The 19,906-nt window shown below is 46.3% G+C and overlaps 1 protein-coding gene across 1 annotated transcript in view; it reads left to right on the top strand.

The window, feature by feature from the left end:
- Positions 1-19,906, top strand: part of GNA14 (G protein subunit alpha 14) — a 161,173-nt gene extending 141,267 nt beyond the window's left edge. The window contains exons 3-7 of the mRNA XM_006730928.3: positions 10,233-10,387; positions 12,685-12,813; positions 14,733-14,862; positions 17,880-18,033; positions 18,908-19,906. Coding sequence (XP_006730991.1) covers positions 10,233-10,387; positions 12,685-12,813; positions 14,733-14,862; positions 17,880-18,033; positions 18,908-19,098 — 759 coding nt within the window. The 3' untranslated portion in view covers positions 19,099-19,906. The remainder of the gene's footprint in view (positions 1-10,232; positions 10,388-12,684; positions 12,814-14,732; positions 14,863-17,879; positions 18,034-18,907) is intronic.

Here is a 19,906-nt window from a genome sequence, read left to right as displayed (position 1 = left end):
TATTTCTTGTCTTTTTGATTCTAGCCATGCTGGTGGGTATAAAATGATACTTCATTGTGGTTTGATTTGCATTTTCCTGGTGATGTTAAGCATCTTTTCTTGTGTCTGTTGGCCATTTGTATGTCCTCTTTGAAACACTGTCTCTTCAGATGTTCTTCAGATCTCTTCACTTTTTAGTCAGATTACTTGTTTTTTGGTACTGAGTTATGTAAGTTCTTTATATGTTTTGGATACTAACCTCCTATTGGATATATCATTTGTAAATATCTTCTCCCATTCAGTGGGTTGCCCTTTTGTTTTATCAATGGGTTCCTTCCTTATGCAGAAGCTTTTCATTCTGGTGTAGTCCTAATAGTTTAATTTTACTTCTGTTCCCCTTGCCTGAGGAGATATGTCTAGAAAAATGTTGCTAAGGCCATTGTCAAAGAGATTAATGCCTATGATTTCTTCTATGATTTTTATGGTTTCGGGTCTCACATTTAGGTCTTTAATCCATTTTGAGTTTATTTTTGTGTATGGTGTAAGAAAGGGGTCCAGTTTTCTCAGCATCATGTATTAAAGAGACTGTCTTTTCCCATTGCATATTCTTGCCTTTTTTGTCATAGATTAATTGACCTTATTAGCATGGGTTTATTTCTGGGCTCTCTATTCTCATTGATCTATATGTCTATTTTTGGGTCAATACCATACATTCTGTTTTGATTGCCCCAGCTTTGTAGTATATCTCAAAATCTGGGACTGTGATACCAGCTTTGTTCTTCTTTCTCAAGATTGTTTTGGCTATTCTGGGTCTTTTGTAATTCAATACAAACCCTAGGATTATTCTGGTTTTGTGAAAAAAAAATGCTGTTGGTATTTTCATAGGAATTGCATTAAATGTATAGATTGCCTTGTGTCGTATGGACATTTTAACAATATTCTTTCAGTCCATGATCATGGAATATCTTTTTATTTGTGTCATCTTCAATTTCATTCATCACTGTTTTAGAGTTTTCAGAGTACAGGTCTTTCACCACCTTGGTTAAGTTTATTCCTAGGTATTTTATTCTTTTTGGCACAATTGTAAATAGAATTGTTTTCTCAATTTCTCTTTGTACTTTGTTATTAGCATATAGAAACACAACCGATTTCTGTGTATTGAGTTTGCATCTTGCTACTTTACTGAATTTATTTATTCTAATAGTTTTTTGATGAAGTCTTTAGGGCTTTCTATATACAGTGTCATGTCCTCTGCAAATAGTGACAGTTTTACTTCTCCTTCCTTATTACTTCAATAAAGTGGCAAGAGTGGACATCTTTGTCTTGTTTCTAATCTTAGAGAAACAGCTCTCAGTTTTTCACCAGTGAGTATGATGTTAGCTGTGGGTTTTTCATATGTGGCCTCTATTATGTCGAGGTATGTTCCCTCTAAATTTACTTGGTTGAGGATTTTCATCATGAACACATGCTGACTTTTGTCAGATGCCTTTTCTGCCTCTAATGAGTTGACCTTATGATTTTTTTTATCCTTCATTTTGTCAGTGGGGTTTATCAGTTGATTGATTTTTGAATACTGAACCATCCTTGCATCCTCAAAATAAATCCCACTTGATTTTGGTGAATGATCCTTTTAGTGTGTTGTTGAATGTGATTTGTTGTTTTGCTGAGGATTTTTGAAACTGCATTCACCAGGGATATTGACTTTTTTTGTAGTGTCTTTCTCTGGTTTTGGTATCAAGGTAATGCTGGCCTTGTAGAATGAATTTGGAAACTTTCCTTCCTCTTCTATTTTTTGGAATACTTAGAGGAGAAGAGGTATTAACTTTTCTTTAAATGTTTGGTAGAGTTTACCTGTGAATCCATCTGGTCCTGAGCTTTTGTCTGTTGTAAGTTTTTTTATTATTGATTCAATTTTGTTACTCATAATTGATCTGTTCAGATTTTCTATTTCTTCCTGATTCAGTTTTGGAAGATTGTATGTTTTGAGGAATTTATCCATTTCTCCTGTCCAATTTGTTGGCATGTAATTTGTCATAGTATTCTCTTATAATCCTTTGTATGTCTATGGTGTTGGTTGTTACTTCTCTTTCATTTCTGATTCTATGTTCTCTTTTTTCCCTTGCAGTTGGCTAAACGTTTATCCATTTTGTTTATCTTTTCAAAGAACCAACTCTTGTCTTTTCTATTGTATTTTTTTAGTCTCTATTTCTGCTTTGATCTTTATTATTTTCATCCTTCTACTAGACTTGGATTTTATTTATTCTTAGTTCCTTTAGGTGTAAGGTTAGATTGTTTATTTGAGCTTTTTCATGTTTCTTAAGGTAGGTCTGCATTGCTGTATATTACCCCCTGAGAACTGGTTCCGCTGTGTCCCAGGGATTTTGGACTGTTATGTTTTCATTTTCAACTGTCTCCATGTATTTTTTTATTTCCTCTTTGATTTCTTCATTGACCCATTAGCTATTTAGTAGCATGTTGTTTAGCCTCCACATGTTTTGTGGGCTTTTTTCCAGTTTTTTTCTTGTGATTGATTTCTAATTTCATACTGTTGTGGTTGGGAAATATGCATGATACGAGTTTACTCATAAATTTAATGAGGCTTGTGGTCTAACATGTGATCTCTCCTGGAGAATGTTTCATGTTCACTTGAAAAGAATGTGTATTTTGTTGTTTTTGGATGGAATGTTTTGTGTATATCTGTTAAGTCCATCTGCTCTAATGTGTCATTGAAAGAAACTGTTTCCTTATTGATTTCTTGCCTGGATGATCTATCCTTTGATGTAAGTGGGGCATTAAAGTCCCCTATTATTATTGTATTACTGTCATATTCTTCCTTTATGCCTGTGAATATTTGCTTTATGTATTTAGGCACGCCAATGTTGGGGGCATGTATGTTTACAATTGTTTTATCCTCTTGTTGGATTGACCCATTTACCATTATGTAGTGTCTCTTGTTAAAGTGTTTGTTTTAAAATCTATTTTGTCTAGGGGCGCCTGGGTGGCTCAGTCGGTTGGGTGGCCAACTCTTGATTCCAGCTTAGGTCATGATCTCAAGGTCGTGGATCAAGCCCTGCATCAGGCTCTGTGCTCAGAGCAGAGTCTGCTTGACATTCTCCCTCTCTCTGCTCCCCTCCCCTCACTTGAGCATGCTGTCTCTCTAAAATAAATAAATCTTTAAAAAAATTAAATCTATTTTGTCTGATACAGGTATTGCTACCCCAGATTTTTTCTCCCACTTCTATTTGCAGGGAATATCTTTTCCCATCCTTTCATTTTCAGTCTGTATGTGTCTTCAGGTCTGGAGTCTCTTGTAGGCAGAATATAGATGGGTCTCATTTTTTTTTTTAACCCATTTCACCCGCTGAACACCCATTGTGTTAACTTTTCTGTTTGATTTGTGGGTCTCTGTTCCTTTTTTCTGTTCTTGCTCTCTTACCGTGTGATTGATGACTTTCTACAGTGTTATGCTTGGATCTCTTTATTTTTTGTGTATCATAAGTTTTCGGTTTGTGATTACCATGAGGTTCATATATAACATCCTAAGTATGTAGAGGTCTATATTAAGTTGGTCATTTAAGTTCAAACACATTGTAAAAGACCCTTTTTACTTCCTCCTCCATATTTTATGTATATGTTGTCTTTTTTTTTTTTTTTTTTACATGTTTTTATTCATAATTTTCTTCTCATTATGGCCTTTTCTCTACCACTTAAAGAAGCCCCTTTAACATTTGTTGTAAGGCTGGCTTAGTGGTGATGAATTCCTTTAACTTTTGTCTGGGAAACTTTCTCTCTCCTTTAATTCTAAATGATAATTTGTGGATAGAGTATTCCTGACTATAGGTTTTTCCTTTCAGCTCCTTGAATATACTATTCCACTTTCTCTGGCCTGCAAAGTTTCTGCTGAAAAAAATCTGCTAATAGTTTTATGGGGTTTCCCCTGTACATAACTTCTTGCTTCTCTCTCAATGCTTTTAAATTCTCTCATCTTTAACCTTTGACATTTAAACTATTACGTGTCGTGGATTTCCTTGGGTTCATCTGGTTGGGAACTCTCTGTGCTTCCTGAACCTGATGTCTGTTTCCTTCCCAGGTTAAAGAAATTATCTGTTATTTCTTCAAATATGTTTTCTGCCCCTCTCTCTTTTCTCCTCCTCCGACCTGTATAATGCAAATCTTTTTTTGCTCAGTGTTTTCTGAGCAATCCCTTAACCTATCTTCATTTTAAAATTCTTTTTTGTGCTCTTCAGCTTAGGTGCTTTCCATGACCCTGTCTTCCTAATTGATAATCCATTCTTCTGCATCTGCTAATCTGTTGTTGATTCCCTCCAGTGTATTTTTTTTTATTTCAGTTACTGTGTTCTTCAGCTTTGTTCTTTTTTATGTTTTCTATCTCTTTGTTGAAGCTCTTACTGAAATCTTCCACTCTTCTCTCTTGTCCAGCGAGCATCTTTACAATCATTAAATTCCTCATCAGGCATATTGTTTATCTCTGTTTTATTTAGTTCTTCTTTTGTGCTTTTGTCTTGTTCTTTCATTTGGATCATATTCCTCTGCTTCCCCATTTTGATTGATTTTCTGTGTTTCTATGAATTCGGCAAACAGCTACTTCTAAACTTGAAGTATGTATTGTGTATGGTCATACCTTCTGTAGACTGTGTGTGTTCTCTGACTTGGGCTGGCTGGCTGGAGCTGTGGCTGGTGTGGGCTTGGGGTCCTGGGGCACTCTGTGCTGGAGCTGCCCTGGTGGGATGGCCAGAGCTCAAGTGGGCACAGGCCAAGGCATTCCCAGGGCTCTCCATGCAGTGGGTGTGCTGGCAAGACAGCTGTAGCTGAAGTGGGTACAGGCTGTCCCAAGGCTCTCTGTGCAGATGGTGCCCTGGGGGGCAGCTGGAGCCAAAGTAGGGTATATGTTGGGGGTCCCAGGGTGCTCCATGCAGGGGTGTCCTGGCAGGACAGCTGAAGCTGAAGTGGGTGAAGCAAGGTTATCCTGGGGTGCTCAGAGGAGTGGGTGCCCTGGTGGGCTGACTGAAGCTGAGGATGGCCCTTGCTGGGGTGTCTTGGGGCTCTATGTGTAGGCGGCACCCTGAAGGGTGGCTGGAACAAAGGCAGGGTGCGGGCCAGGAGTCTCCGGCTGCCCCAGAGCGGGGTGGCGGGGGGGCACCTGGAACGGAGGCAGGCATGAGCCAGAGCATCCCCAGGCACTTAGCACAGGGGCTGCACTGGGGGCAGTTGGAGACCAAGCGGACATGAGCCAGGAGCTCCCAGAGTGCTGTGGGCCGGGGATGCCCTAGGAAGCCCCCGGGGACCGAAGTGGAGCAGGTGTGGAGTGTTCCAGTGCACTTTGTGCCCGTGTCCCCTCGACGCGATGCTGCAGCCATCATGGGTACAGACCCGGGGTGCTCCGATGCGCCCTGTGCTCGAGCTGCCTTGGGGGCACAGCTCGGGCTGGTGTGGGCCAGAGGCCTGGGGCTCGCGGAGGCGCAGGGGGGCCATGGCAGCTGGACTCCGCTCCTGTCTGGGGATCAAAGTGGACGGCAAGTATCACCTGTGGTATTCACCGGCCCCTCCAGCCTGAAGAGCATTCCAGAAGCTCCCCCACCGTTTTGAGGAGGCTGGATCTTTTATAACTAGTTCCTCTTTTAAACTGCAGCTTTTTTCTGTGCCCCAGGGCAGATAGATCTGCTCCGGATCCCTCAGTACTGTCTGTCCTCACTGCTGGTGGCAGAGTGGGAGGTGGGGTTCCCTCATTACCATGTCTCTGTCTCTCTTGCTCCTCTCTAAGTGGTTTCTCGAGCTTTTGTTGTGCAGCAGCCCTTCAGTCAGCCCTGTTTTTTGTTTTGTTCTAAGTAAGTTCCACACCCAGCACGGAGCCCATAGCGGAGCCCAATGTGGGCCTTGAACTCACAACCCCGAAATCAGTACCTGAGCTGAGATCAAGAGTTGGATGCCTAACCGATGGAGCCCCTCAGGTGCCCCAGCCCTCACTTTTTCATCCGGAGTAATTGCTCTGTAACTGGTGTAGGTTTGGTGTGTCCCACAGGAGATGAATTCCGGGTCTTCCTGCCATCGCCATTTTAGACCCTCAGCTCAAGGAGCCGGTCTTTTTTTTTTTTAAGATTTTATTTCTTTATTTGACAGAGAGAGACACAGCGAGAGAGGGAACACAAGCAGGGGGAGAAGCAGGCTTCCCGCCGAGCAGGGAGCCCGATGCGGGGCTCGATCCTAGGACCCCAGGATCATGACCTGAGCCGAAGCAGACGCTTAACAACTGAGCCACCCAGGCGCCCCTCAGGGAGCCAGTCTTCACACAAAGCTGCTCCCACGTTGCACAAGGGGCCCTCTGCTCTCAGATGGTGTGCACTCTCTAGGTGGTCTGAACATGCTCATCATACTGGCCCTGCTCCCGCCGTGCATGAAAGTATTTAGCCAAGCCATGGGAAAATATGCACAAAACCCCACTTTCTGTAACACACAGATGTTCACAGTGTATAGAAGTCCTGCATATACCAATAAAATTTATTTAAAAACAGGTCACTCTCTTCCTCGTTCCTCCCCGCCCTTCATAGTATTTTTTCCTGGAACCGTCCCTGGGGCTGTGCCACGCTCCCTGCCAGCCCGCCTCATTTCTCTGTCAGGCAGTTCTTGATCAGGGTGACCAAGCAATTTCTGACCACAGAACCTTTCCAAATAAATAGAGATCACAGAGAGGCAAGTCAATGCATTTTGTGACCCTAGATGGGGCAGATAAAGGGCAATAAGGGGACCACTAACAAACGTGGCATAAGGTCTCAGGATGAGATTACAATATTGTGTCAATGTTAGTTTCTTGATTTTCGTCATTATCCGGTGATTTTATAGTCCAGTGTTGGATTTTTGGGAAATCACATTGAAGTCTTTAGTGATAAAGAGGTACTGTGTCTGAGACTTCCTTGCAAATATTTCAGGCAGAAGTTCTGTGTGTGTGTGTCTTGCATGCATTTGGAGGGAGAGGGAATAGATGATATGGCATGGTCATAAATGGTCAACATTTGGGCAATCTTGAAAGGCAGAGAGGAACTCTGTACCATTTCCCCCACATTTTTGCAAGTCTTAAATGATTTTAAAATCTTGGGGCACCTGGGTGGCTCAGTTGGTTAAGCGTCTGCCTTCGGCTCAGGTCATGGAGTCCCGGGATCGAGTCCCGCATCAGGCTCCCTGCTCAGCGGGAAGTCTGCTTCTCCCTCTGACCCTCCCCCCTCTCTCTCATTCTTGCTCTCTCAAATAAATAAATAAATAAATAAATCTTTAAAAAAAATGATTTTAAAATCTTAAAAAGAATGATCTTGACAGGTGGGAGATCTAGCTGGGAAGAGAACTCTGAACTTGGAATACTTCTGGGCTCCTTGAATTCAGTCGGTTCCAAACCCAGTTCCCAATTGTTGGGTTTCTAAGGAGACTGTGGTCCCATCTTGCTTCAAGCCAGAGTCCCTCCATTGTCCCCTCACCGGGCTGAACAGTCACTGGATGTTGCTCTCCTGGATGAGCCTCCTTGGTTACCTGAAAGCTCGGGGTTGTCTTTCCCCAGCCTCCACCCCCCGGCTCCCCATGAAGAAGCCTGCATTCTTCTGGGATACCTCCCTGGGATCCACTTTCTCTCTCTCCTGGAAGAGTTGAATACTGGGTTTACCCATTTCAACATGTAGCAGGATAGCGTAGGTTATGCTGCAGGAACAAACTGCCCTCAGAGTTCAGCTTAACACAATGAAAGATGATTTCTCACTCGTCGCAGGATGGTGTGTCGGGGGGTCTCTGCACATTGTACTTGCTCAGGAAGCTGGGCTGATTGAGACTCCATCTTGTCTCATGACAAGCACTGCAGTAGATGAAAGGGAAGGTGGTAGATGACTCATTGGCTCATTAAAGTTTCTTTCTGAAAGAGACAAATGTTTCCACTGCTGTTTCGCTCACCGTGAAGTACAACCCTACCTGGCGTTTGTGAGAAGGGGAGGTGGGAATGTTTGTAACATCCCAGTGACTCTCATGGGGAAGCCTCTCAGCAGGTGAGCTGAATGTAATCGTTGTATTTAGGGGGCGCCAGGCTGGCTCAGTCAGTGGAGCCGCCAACTCTTGGTCTCAGGGTCATGAGTTCGAGCCCCACTCTGGGTGTAGAGTACTTTAAAAAAGTTAAGTTTTAAAAAAAGTCATAGAAGAGCAGCATGAGAGGCCGGCACCCTAGAAGCAAGGATTCTGCCTGCCACCAGGGGCAGAAAGACAGGTTGGTCAGGAGTCCTGGAGAGACTTTCCTGTCCTCGAGCTGCTCTGGGCTCTCGCTGTGACCGACTCATGCTGCTGTCATCCTGCCCTCACGTTCTCCGGCTGTTATTTTCTGGGGATGGTCTGTGTGTTAGAATGACAGATGTGTGTATGTGCAGCATGTTTGCGGGCTGCCTGCGCCACCGGGCACTGCACTAGGGTCTGGGAATCTCGGGAGCGAAGACAGGGAAGAAAACAGATCCTTTCAGTGCGGAGGGTAGAGCCAAGCCCAGCGTGGGGAGAGACCATCTGATCGTATCGGGAGGAAGAGGGCGGCGGGAGGCAGGGAGAGAAGCAGAAGGAAGACAGTCCCGCAGGTCCGTGCACACACTGTCCGGGTTTTCTGGGCTGTGCTCTCTGGCTTACAGTAGGGCTGGTGATGCAGAATGTGCTCGTGGGCAGGATTCGAAGTCATGGCTGAAAGGCCAACAGTGTGTCCTCTTTTTGCCAACAAGTATTAGGCATCTGCCACAATAATGCTAATTTTGCTTTCGTTTAGGTGAAACTTTATAATTGATAAATCAGACACCTTGAAAATCACTGGCTCCTTTCAAATGAGGATGCGGAGATAGGGAACTGTTGGGGTTGGGGTCCTTCAAAGTCCCAAATGCACCAGAACTCAGGGTCCTTATTCCTCGTCCAGGGCACTTCCCACTAATCCATGCTGCCTAGACCTGTTTGAGGTTCCGCAACTGGGATCCTCTCCCTGTCGAGGATCCCACAGTCCAGGGGGAAGAGCTGATAGCCACTCTGGATGGATAGGGGCTCACACGGCCCTCGGTTTTGCCCCGAGTCTGGTAAATCTCTAAGATCTCCCTTTTCTCCAGCTTCCTGTTGGATTGTTAATGAGGATGAATAATACAAGATATGAGCAACTTTTCAGGGTGTACCATATACACACAAGCAGCTCACAGCCGCCACACTGATGCTTTGCTGACTCACAGGGGCCAGTGAATAGCCAGCTCTAAGGGTGGCAGGATGGGGGAGCTAAGGAGAGGTCGGATTCCTGTCTGTCTCTCAGCAGGATTCCATTGTCTGTGCAACTTGCAGCCAAGGGACGGGATGTTGGATCTCCGTGGCCGACACATGGACATGTTGAGGATGTAAGCCAACCATATCATTTTCATTTGCTAAGGTTTGGCAAGATTTCTGGCCCCGTGTTAGCCTTACATTGATTAAATGAGATAATGTGTGTACACCTCTTGGCACACAGGAAGTGGGCAATAAATGGTAACTGACAGAATAGTAATAATTACAGCAATGATCTTAAGTACTGTAATAATGGGGCCACAGTATCAGAGCACTAGGTATTGAATGAGAGCAATGATAAATATAGCAGTAATTGGCACGGGGCGGGGCTTGCAATGGGAGTGGCTTTCCAAATGGGAAGGAGTTTTATCAGTGATGTCTGATGATAAATAAGCCTACTAAGTTATATTAAAAAACTGACCTAAGAAATAAAGTCTACTAAGTTATATTAAAAAAAAAGAAAAAGAAAACGCAAGCCAACGGACACAGCTAGCTGGTGATTTAGTGTTTGTGTGTTCTCTGAAGCCCAGGCCCTCCCCTGCTGCGGCTTCGAGGCGGACCTGCTTCCTCCTGGGGATGCCAGGACAATAAAAACGGTTCTTTTCAAATTGCTTGGCCTGCCATGCAGATGTTCAAAGGACAGTGATGGTCAGTGGCTCTTGGGTTTCTCTGTTCACCACTGGGTGCCGAATGCCAGTGGCACTGGCCCCTGGGGGCTGACGGGACCGAAAGCCGCAGGTCACCGTCTCTCTGTGGCTCTCCCTGAGTGAAGCGGCCACATCGTCGGCACTGCTAGTGGCTGCCGCTGCGTGGCTGGCGGGTGAGCGGAGATCGTCCCTCACCCACGGCCTGGGGGACGTCTTGTCCCCAAGTCACCAACAGACTGGCTTCCTTTCCTTCGCCCAGTGACAGGTTCTCTTTCCTTCGTGCAGGAAAATGCCCAGCTAATCAAAGAAGTGGAAGTGGACAAGGTCTGCGCCCTGTCCAGGGACCAGGTGGAGGCCATCAGGCAGCTCTGGCAGGACCCAGGAATCCAGGAGTGTTATGACAGGAGAAGGGAGTACCAGCTGTCGGACTCGGCCAAATAGTGAGTGCTGAGCCCAGGCACACGTTGTCCACGCTTCAGAGAAGCTTCTCACTGGGGAGAAAGTAGCTGCCTGTAAACACTACCTCTTTCCTGCTTGTCACTATCCCCCCCGTGACTCCTTGATGCGTCTCTTACCGCTTCCTAAAAACTGTGGATCCCCAAATCTCTGTCCTTGCCCATACCCACCTTTCCTCGCTGTGTTCTAAGCCTCTCTTGTTCAACAAGAAGCTCAATCAAATGTGGGGTTCCTTGGAGGGAACTTATCTCATCTGGGGTGCTGAAATCTTCTGACTTGAATAAGGACTGCCACTGCCTCTGGCTTCTCCTTTCCTCTTCTCCATATCCCTCTGCCTTCTGGTTTCCTGATCAGCAGATAGCAGGATCAATTGCCCTCAAATCTAAAATCGGAGTTTCGACCGGCGCTGCAATAGACCCGCTCCAGTGGCTGATCTCGTGCTGCCCTCTGGTGGGCAAGACAGGTTCTGCAGGCCCAGCACAGGGAGGAAGCTCAGTCCACAAGCCCTTTGTTTATTGACTCCCTGGGAAGGCCTCCGCGCTTTAGTTTTGATTCATAAAGTTCTAGTTTTAAATCATTAATTCCTAAGGTAAGATGAAATAGATGGTGCTGCATGCAAATTATCCCATGGTGATCACAGAATTCCATGTCTTCAGATTTCCGGAGGCAGTGTCTCCATCAGCTAGGTCACTGGACACACAAATTGGTCATGTTCCTGCTTGAAGAGGCGGTTTTTCCTGCTTCTGCAGCTCAGCTCTTCCCCCGTTGCTCCGTGGCCTCCCCCAGCCTCTGAGAGCCCCAGAATCCCATCCCCTTCCCTTGGGGTGATGCTGTTGCCCTCCAAGCAGGTGTGGGTAGGTGGTTCACCCCGATCGTCTGGACAAGGCAGTGGGCAGGAGAGGAAACCTGAAATCTCACCTCCTGTTTCAGTGGCCTCCCTTTGGCGCTAGTGCCAGGCTGCGTGTTTCAGGCTGTTGCCCTAGGTTGGCACAACCAATCTGAGTGCAGGGACGTTTAAATGCAGTAGGGCAGCCAAGTAAGAAAAGGAAATAAAAGAAGCCCAGAAAAGGTATGGGGGCAGCTCAGAAAAGAGCCAGAAGGAAGGAAGGCAGTGTCCCAGGGAGGAGGGCAGACGGCAGTGGACAGCTGGGGACCCAGCGACAACTCGAAGTCCGTGAGGCCATCTCTGGGGGCTCGTGCACCGAGAGGCACGTAGGGAACGGCTAGGGGGACCGCGCTGCCCCCGAGACAGTGGCGCTGCGGCACCAGCAGCTGCCCCACCTCCGGAGCTGCTGAGCTGACTCGGACCAGACGCACAGGTGTCGTCTGCTGTGCCAGGACTGTCCGCTTATTGGGACATTCATTTCACCAGAACTCAATGTGCTGCTGTGGGCCAACCTGTGCTCTCTGTCCTCCAGCGACAGACCGTCCAACGGAGGGCTGCACGAGGAATACGGTCCACCTGCCTCCCTGGGCTCCGGCTCCTGCCACCTGCTGGGCACTGCAGTCCCCGGCAGGGTCCACTGCGCGGGGAGGAGGCGGGGCCACGCCGTGCTGTGCGGGACACGCCGAAGCACCCCCCGCATCGTTGGCTGGGGCCTGCGTTACAGGTCTTTTACTCAAAAATGCCTTGTATAAAGGCCTTAAAGTTAAAAAACAAAAACAAAACAAAACAGAAAAAGTGATTTGTTTCCAGCTTAGGAGTTTACTATGCAGCCAGAAATAATCCGGGACAAGCGTTGGCTGATTTTAGATGTTTAATGTCCCAATGAACAGTAAACTTTTTCTTATTTTTAAAGAGCTTTGAGTTGGCCTGTTCTATACCTTTATATTCTCATAGAAACTCGAATTCATTGAGCAAAGCCTTCGAGAGCAGCATCTGCGTTCTGTAATGTTCGTGGGTGGGGGTGAGTGTGTGTGTGGGGGGGGGCTTTGAGGGAGGAAGGCGGCTGAGAGGTCACAGACCGGATCCCATCCTTTCCTTCTGATCCGTTGGCTCCCTCACTGGCCAGGGAGAGGGAAAGCTTAGAGCACGGAGGAAGAAATGGCATTATTCCCAGATTTCCCAGAGGGCTCATGGAAGCTTCTGATCCATATTCTCTCCCAAACACTCATAGTTGGGGGGCAGGGGGGAAACCCGGTCCAGCGCCAGCTCTCAAGAAGAATGGAATCCACGAACCTGAGTGGGGGCGCTGTGAGTTGGGGTGACTTCCCTGGAGTGGGATAGACGTTTCTCCGGTGTCTAAAACGAGTCTTGGTGCCTTGCTGTCTGATATCGCAGTTACCTGACTGACATTGACCGGATCGCCATGCCGTCGTTCGTGCCAACACAGCAAGACGTGCTTCGCGTCCGAGTGCCCACAACCGGCATCATTGAGTATCCGTTTGACTTGGAAAACATCATCTTTCGGTAAGACTGTCTCCCTGACACGGTCCGTCGGAATTTGTGTGGCCTTGGAAGTCCTGGGAGGGATTCTTAAGTGTGTTATTCCTCAAAGGGTTCTATCTCCCAGAGCCATATGGGCCTCTCCATCACTGAGTGTTTAACATTATGGGAGGTCTCAAGTCCTGGAATGGAGAGGAACTCACCTTCCTATTCCCCTTAGAACACAGTCTCCTTACTGAAGTCTGGAATAACCCTTAGGTGTAAAAGACACACACACACACACACACACACACACACACACACTGAAAATACTGATGCCTTTTCCCTAAACTTGAATATTATTCTTCCCTATTTATAGTCCCTTCTGTAGCATCTATCCATAAAAATAAAAAAAACTAACAGTCAGTACAAAAGTGTATTAATTACATTAGATAATATAAACTATATACAGTTGTGTAAAAAAAGTATGAATTTCCACATACAAATTTAAGAAGTACTTTTAGGATGACTTAAGTAGATCCTCACTGCATTTAATTATGGCAGAAAGAGGAGGATATGGTACTTATGCCCAGCACTGCAAGTTATCCATTAGTTCCCTTGTTCCTCATCAGAGTTACTGCATTATGCTTTTCTAGTCGAGATGACACAGGTCCGGTCCTGCCACAACCAGGGCCTGTCTGTAAACCCGATTCCATCTCCAGGCCTCCGGAGCATTGTGGCACTGGGGAGCCCTCTGGTCGAGCCCCTTGAAAATCTGCATCCAGGTGCCCACGAATGTATGACCGTGACCTGTTCAGAATCAGTGCTGCTTGCTATGTCCGAACCCTGAATCGGGTCCGCAGATGTGTTTGGCCCACTTGGTGTTTTCTAAGCCCCTTTTGAGCCAGTATTCAAGAACTGGTCCATTTTGCTTACAACATTTGATACCTAGTTTCTCTTGAAAGGTTGAGGGGCTGGTCGTGGCGTGCCTACACGTCTGTCCAGCAGGCCTTGGCTACAGCCGCCCTGCAGTCCACCCTCTGGACGGGGCCCCTGGCGTTCTCGAAGTTGCCTGCCGTTCTACTTTGGAGAGGCCCACTTGACTCATTTCCATAAACTGCCTGCCTCCTGCAGCGTTGGAGCTTACGAGCCATCTTTGGGCTAGGACTCTCTTGAGTCTTTTCCCAAAGCCCCAGATAGAGCCTTTGGATTGCCAGAGACGATGGAGGCCACTTACAGGTCTTTATAGGCCAGAAGGGGCAGCGCCCACGTAATGCGGAAAGGACTCGTGTCTAAGTCTGAGGAGTGGTGAAAAAGAGGCAGGGGGAGGGCCTGGAGGCAGCTGGTAGGCCTGGGAGACTGCCTGCCTTTCTGGCCCTCGCGTGTCTGGTGTCTGGCACTCGACAGTGGTTAGAGCATCACCTACGTGGATGCTTGTGCTTTCTGCCTGGACTAAGGCAGCAGCTTCCAAACCAGTGTCCCCGAGCATGCTGCTCCCCTGGAGTCACCCCTGCACCCGTCTTCAGTAACTTTTTTTTTTTTATTAATTTATTTTTAATTTATTTATTTGACCGAGAGATAGCATAAGTAGGCAGAGCAGCAAGCAGAGGGAAAGGGAGAAGCAGGCTCTCCGCTGAGCAGGGAGCCCGATGCGGGGCTCGATCCCAGGACCCCGGGATCATGACCCGAGCCGAAGGCAGCCGCTTAACTGACTGAGCCACCCAGGCGCCCCCCGTCTTCAGTAACTTTACTTACAGTATGTGCCTCCTTTGCTAACACCCAGGGTTCCTCTCTGCCGAAAGCAGCAGTGCTCAAACATGGGCATCTTAAGACCCCTTTTCACCTCTAAAAAATTACTGAGGACCCTCAGGAGTGCGGATTCCCAAAATATAATGATTCCTGTCCTCCTCCTCCAAAGAGCCATGTATTCCAACCTTTCAATGTTCTGTGTTTCTGTCGAACAGGATGGTAGATGTTGGTGGCCAGCGATCTGAAAGACGGAAATGGATTCACTGCTTTGAGAGTGTCACCTCCATTATTTTTTTGGTTGCTCTCAGTGAATATGACCAGGTCCTGGCTGAGTGTGACAATGAGGTATGCTGGGTGGGGAGGGGTAGCTGTGGAAAACAGAGACCCATGGCTGCAGTTTGCAAAAAGCTAGCCTGCCCCGGTGTTAGACTGTATTCTTTAGATTAAGCGGTCTTGCTATTCAAAGTGCAGTGTCTGGAATTAGCAGAACCAGAATCATCTGCGTGCTTGTTAGAAATGCATGCCTAGTCAATCGACCTACACGGAATAAATCAGAACTTGTATTTTAACAAGGCTCCAGGTAATTCAAATACACATGAAAGTTTGACAATCACTGGCCTGGAAACCTGGTTCTCAAAGTTGGATGCACGCTGGAATTCCCCGGGGATCTTAAAGAGACACCTGGCATTGGGTCCAACTCCAGATTCTGATTTAGTTGGGCTGGGGGTGGGCTAAGCCTGGGATCGAATCTCAGGTGGTGCCAAGGGTGAGGCCACCCAAAAGCATTGGTTCTCAGTCTTGGCTGCATATTGGAATCCCCTGGGGAGTTTCTAAAAAAGACCATCTTTTGGACCTCACAGTAGAAACTCATATTTCTTACGTTTGAGTCGGGGGTATTTTTTCCAAGCCCCTCAGAGGTGCTCAGGCACAGCCAAAGTTGAGCAATGCTCTTTCTCATAAATATCTGGGAACAGGCTTCCTAATCTCTCTCCATGGTGCTCCCAAATTACGTCCCTGAGTTGACATGAGGAGTGGCGTCAGCTGCTTAGAGATGTTCTGACCCACCCCGGTCAGGCATTCCACGTCCTCTGCAGGGTTGCTGTAGGGCTAGCTGCGTGGAACTGCATTAACCACATCTGCCCAGAGAGTGACGATAGCTGTCACTTCTCTGTGAGGTGGGGCTATGTTCTGTGGGATACCACTGTCCTCCCCTTGTCTTTTGCCCAGCCTTGCACGAGACATCCTGACCTCATAGAAAAGTGTCTCTTCCTTCTAGGTCATGGTAGTAAACCAGTAAAGAACTCTGCCCAGGATTAGACAGTAACTATGAGCAAATTATATCTTGTATTTCTTGAGAGCAGGCTTTTCTCTGAGGAGCAGAGTTGCATTAGCTAATTAGTGGAGGATTAACCCATTTACTGGTGTCATTGCAAAGAAGAATAGCAATCTTGGCTGCCACCCAGCTCGTCCAGGAGGGACTTTTTTTTTTTAAAGCAAAGGCTTCAAGTTATCAATATGAAAAATGAGGTCCAAATTTGTGTCAGGATTTCTTGTTTCTTGGGAAGCTCAAAAGATGATTCAGGGGCACAAAGGACCAGTGCCTCAACCCAGTATGCTTACAAATTAGACATTTTCTCCTCTCCTAAAAATCACAAGGTATTTGGAGAGGAATTCCACTCCAGACTTGTCCTCCTGGGTGTACATACATGTTGTGTCCACTCACTGGACTTACAGGAATTGTTTCTTCGTGTATAGTTGACCCTTGAACAACACAGGTTTGAACTGCATGGGTCCACTTACACGTGAGCTTTGTTTCTGATAAATACGGTACAGTATGGGTATTTTCCTTGTAACCTTTTTTTTTCTCTAGCTTTAGTGTAAGAATATGGTATATAACATCCATAACATACAAAATATGTGTTGTTATTGGTGAGACTCTGGTCAACAGTAGGGTATTAGTAGTTAAGTTTTTGGGGAGTCAAGTTATATGCACATTTTCGACTATGCCAGGCGATCAGCCCCCCTAACTCCTGTGGTGTTCAAGGGTCAACTTCCTTGCAGATTATTGATAAGACCATCATAAATTTTTTTAAAGCTTTAAAAACTGAGGGGTTACCTGTCCGGTAATAATTTCCAGATCTTGATTGCCAAAAAGGTACTGAATAGGAGAATGGGCCCAGGTATGCAGGAGTGATAGGGAAACAGTGATAGGTTTATGCCATGTCCCTCTGAGCAGGTGTGCAAAGCTTTGTTTTTGTCTGACCACTGCCCTCTATAAAGACCATTGTTTCTTAACTCTTAGAAATCCTTGAGAGCAGGGGGAGTGTGGCCAGCTCAGTCCATGGGGCATGTGACTCTTGATCTCAGAGTCATGAGTTCAAGCCCCACGCTGGGCTCCGTAGAGCTTACTTTAAAAATACCTTATTAAAAAGGTGCCATCTAGGGCGCCTGGGTGGCTCAGTCGTTAAGCACCTGCCTTCGGCTCAGGTCATGATCCCAGGGTCCTGGGATGGAGTCCCACATCGGGCTCCCTGCTCGGCAGGAAGCCCGCTTCTCCCTCTCCCACTCCCCCTGCTTGTGTTCCTGCTCTCGCTGTCAAATAAATAAATAAAATCTTTAAAAAAAAAAAGTGCCATCCAGAACAATTTTTGTCACCAGATAAGATTTGTATGTGCCCTGTCTACTTTCCCTAAATTAGGAACATTTGATATATTCTTGCCAGTGACTGTTAAGAAATTTTTACTTTTTCTACATAATTTTGACCCGATCCTATTATTACATGGGCTTGGGACCTAATTTAAAGTTGCGAACACTAGTATGTTTATCCATAAAATGGGGACCCTGTTCCCCTAGCAGACCTCGCCCATATTACCCACCTGTAATGCGTGGCGCATGGAAGGCGCTCAGCAGCGTCTGTCCCCTGCTTTCCAATGCCCAGCCTTCCTCTGGACAGTGGCTGTGCTGGAGGACTCTTCCTCCCGAGGTCTGGAAGCCCACCCCCAATTAGAGTGAGTGTCTCGGGCCTAATGCACTTTCCCTACTTGGTAACCCCCGTAATTAAAACCGAAAACTGTCGAATATAGGTATGAACCTTTTTCCAAGTTTCACAAAAGCCTTTCTTATGTGTTATGGGGGTTTATTTGGGGGGCTGCAGGAGAAGAGAGCCAGAAGGGAAGGGGGGAAATAGAAGCAGGAGGCCTGGTGTCCTGGGGGGGCCCCTGTGCTCACCAGCTTCAGCATGGAGAATGATGTGGAGCCGGCAGCTGGGTGAGGGGACACATGGGTGGAACCAGCGATTTGGCCTGTTGCTTCCAAAGTATTGTTTTTCTTTATTAACCCTAAGTCCCTTGTTTTGCACTTAGAACCGCATGGAGGAGAGCAAAGCCTTATTTAAAACCATTATAACCTACCCCTGGTTTCTGAACTCGTCTGTGATTTTGTTCTTAAATAAGAAGGATCTTTTGGAGGAGAAAATCATGTACTCTCATCTAATTAGCTACTTTCCAGAATACACAGGTAAGTGTCCCTCTTGCCGACCTCCCTGGCAATGGGCCGGCGTTACTGACATGGCCCCAGAGGGTCATGGTCCCTGGTCCCTGATCTGGGCCCCAGGCCCCATGGTCCCTGATCTGCCTCGAATAGACTTTCTCAGGGAAGCTCCAGGTGCATGACTCTGTTGTTGCCTCAGCACCTCCACACATGCCACCCCCTGTGGAAACTCCTCCTCGTCCTCCAAGACCCAGCTCAGGCACGTCGTCCTTGGGGAAGTCCTGCTCGCACTCCCCCCACCCATCTGCACTTGGGTGTGCCTCCTGTGTGCTCCCTTGGCCTTCCTCCCTCTGGAGCGCGAGCCTTGGCCTTGCCTAGCTGTGTCTCCCCGGTCCCCGTCAGAGTACCTGCTCCTTCTCTGTGTAGCTTAGTGTGACAGACCCCTTTCCAGGCACACGGTAGACACTGAAGTTTGTAGATAGAGGACCGATCCCAGGCCGGAAAGTTTATGTCCTGATGCTAATTATTTCTGGTACGGGAAGTCTCAAATATCAGCAAGTTTGATACTGACATTTAGAGTGCTGTTTTAGCACCCCCTTTCCTTTTATTAACTGCATCAGCCATGTGGTGAGAGCCCAAACCAGAACATTAAATTGGGTCAGTTTTTCAACAAAGTGCTTTAAAGTACACTTTTTAGATAGCAGTGGACATTTTAAAAGTCTCGTTTACAGGTTCATGATGAGCTATAATAAAAGTTCACACCCCAGGTAAGCTGTTCTCTAGGAATAAGAACTCAATGAAGGATCCCAAGTAAGAACAGGAGTATACTGAAACTGATTGTGGGGAGGACCCGGGGGTTAGTAGCTTTCTTCTTTATTCCTGTAACTGCACTCTTGACTAGGACCGAAGCAGGATGTAAAAGCCGCCAGAGACTTTATCCTGAAGCTGTATCAAGATCAGAATCCTGACAAAGAGAAAGTCATCTATTCTCACTTCACATGTGCTACAGACACGGAGAATATCCGCTTTGTGTTCGCTGCTGTGAAGGACACAATTCTCCAACTCAACCTGAGGGAATTCAACCTGGTTTAGAAGCTGCTGCCCACTCCTCACCCCTCCCAGAAGACAGGATTTGCAAGCTCCGCCCGTTTTATTTGCTAGTGCTTGTGACATCACCCACCAGGCTGGTGGCACCAAGCCGGCCATGCGGGCCCCAGGGACAGGTGATGGACTTTGTGAGATAGTTTGAGTTTAGCCAACTTTTTCAAAAAGTCTTTATATTTCTTTTCTTGACTTTTGGCTAGGAGATTTTAAGTTTTGAATTTGATATTTTATAGAATTTTTAAAAGCCACTGTGATTTACTGTGTTAAGTTAAAGTGTGTTTAATAATAGTCCTTAACACATCCTGTATCAGAGGGGTCTGTTAATTTATAGATCATGCCTTGAGACCTCTAGGATTAACTTGGGTGGTATTTTTGTTTTTTTAAAGAAAGTTAATGGGTTTGAAGCTTTTTATTAAATCTTGTAATTTAGAGATTTAAAATTTTCTCTCTTCATGCTGAAGTATGCATTTAACATGCCATCAAACATTTGTTTTTTTGTTAAGCCAAATTAATGACTATATCAATGTATCTTAGTTTTGCCATTATTTGATCACCATGCAGCCAAAGTTGACATAAATGGGCTCTAGACAGCATATTATGTTGTACTGGTGGAAGAAAGTGTGTGTTATATATCTATGACCAAGTCTTGTAAACTTATGAAATGGTTAAAGTCTAAATTGTTTAACAAATGTAATGTAACCCCTGCCAAAGTTCTGATGGCCACCACAGATTGGCTGTTTGAAACATGCATGCTGTGCCTTTCTGAGGAGGCTACGAATATACCATTCGGCCATCA

Source organism: Leptonychotes weddellii, chromosome 14, assembly GCF_054177405.1.
Source record: "Leptonychotes weddellii isolate Sample4059 chromosome 14, ASM5417740v2, whole genome shotgun sequence".
Lineage (NCBI taxonomy): Eukaryota > Metazoa > Chordata > Mammalia > Carnivora > Phocidae > Leptonychotes > Leptonychotes weddellii.
This window is presented reverse-complemented; position numbering and strand designations above follow the sequence as displayed.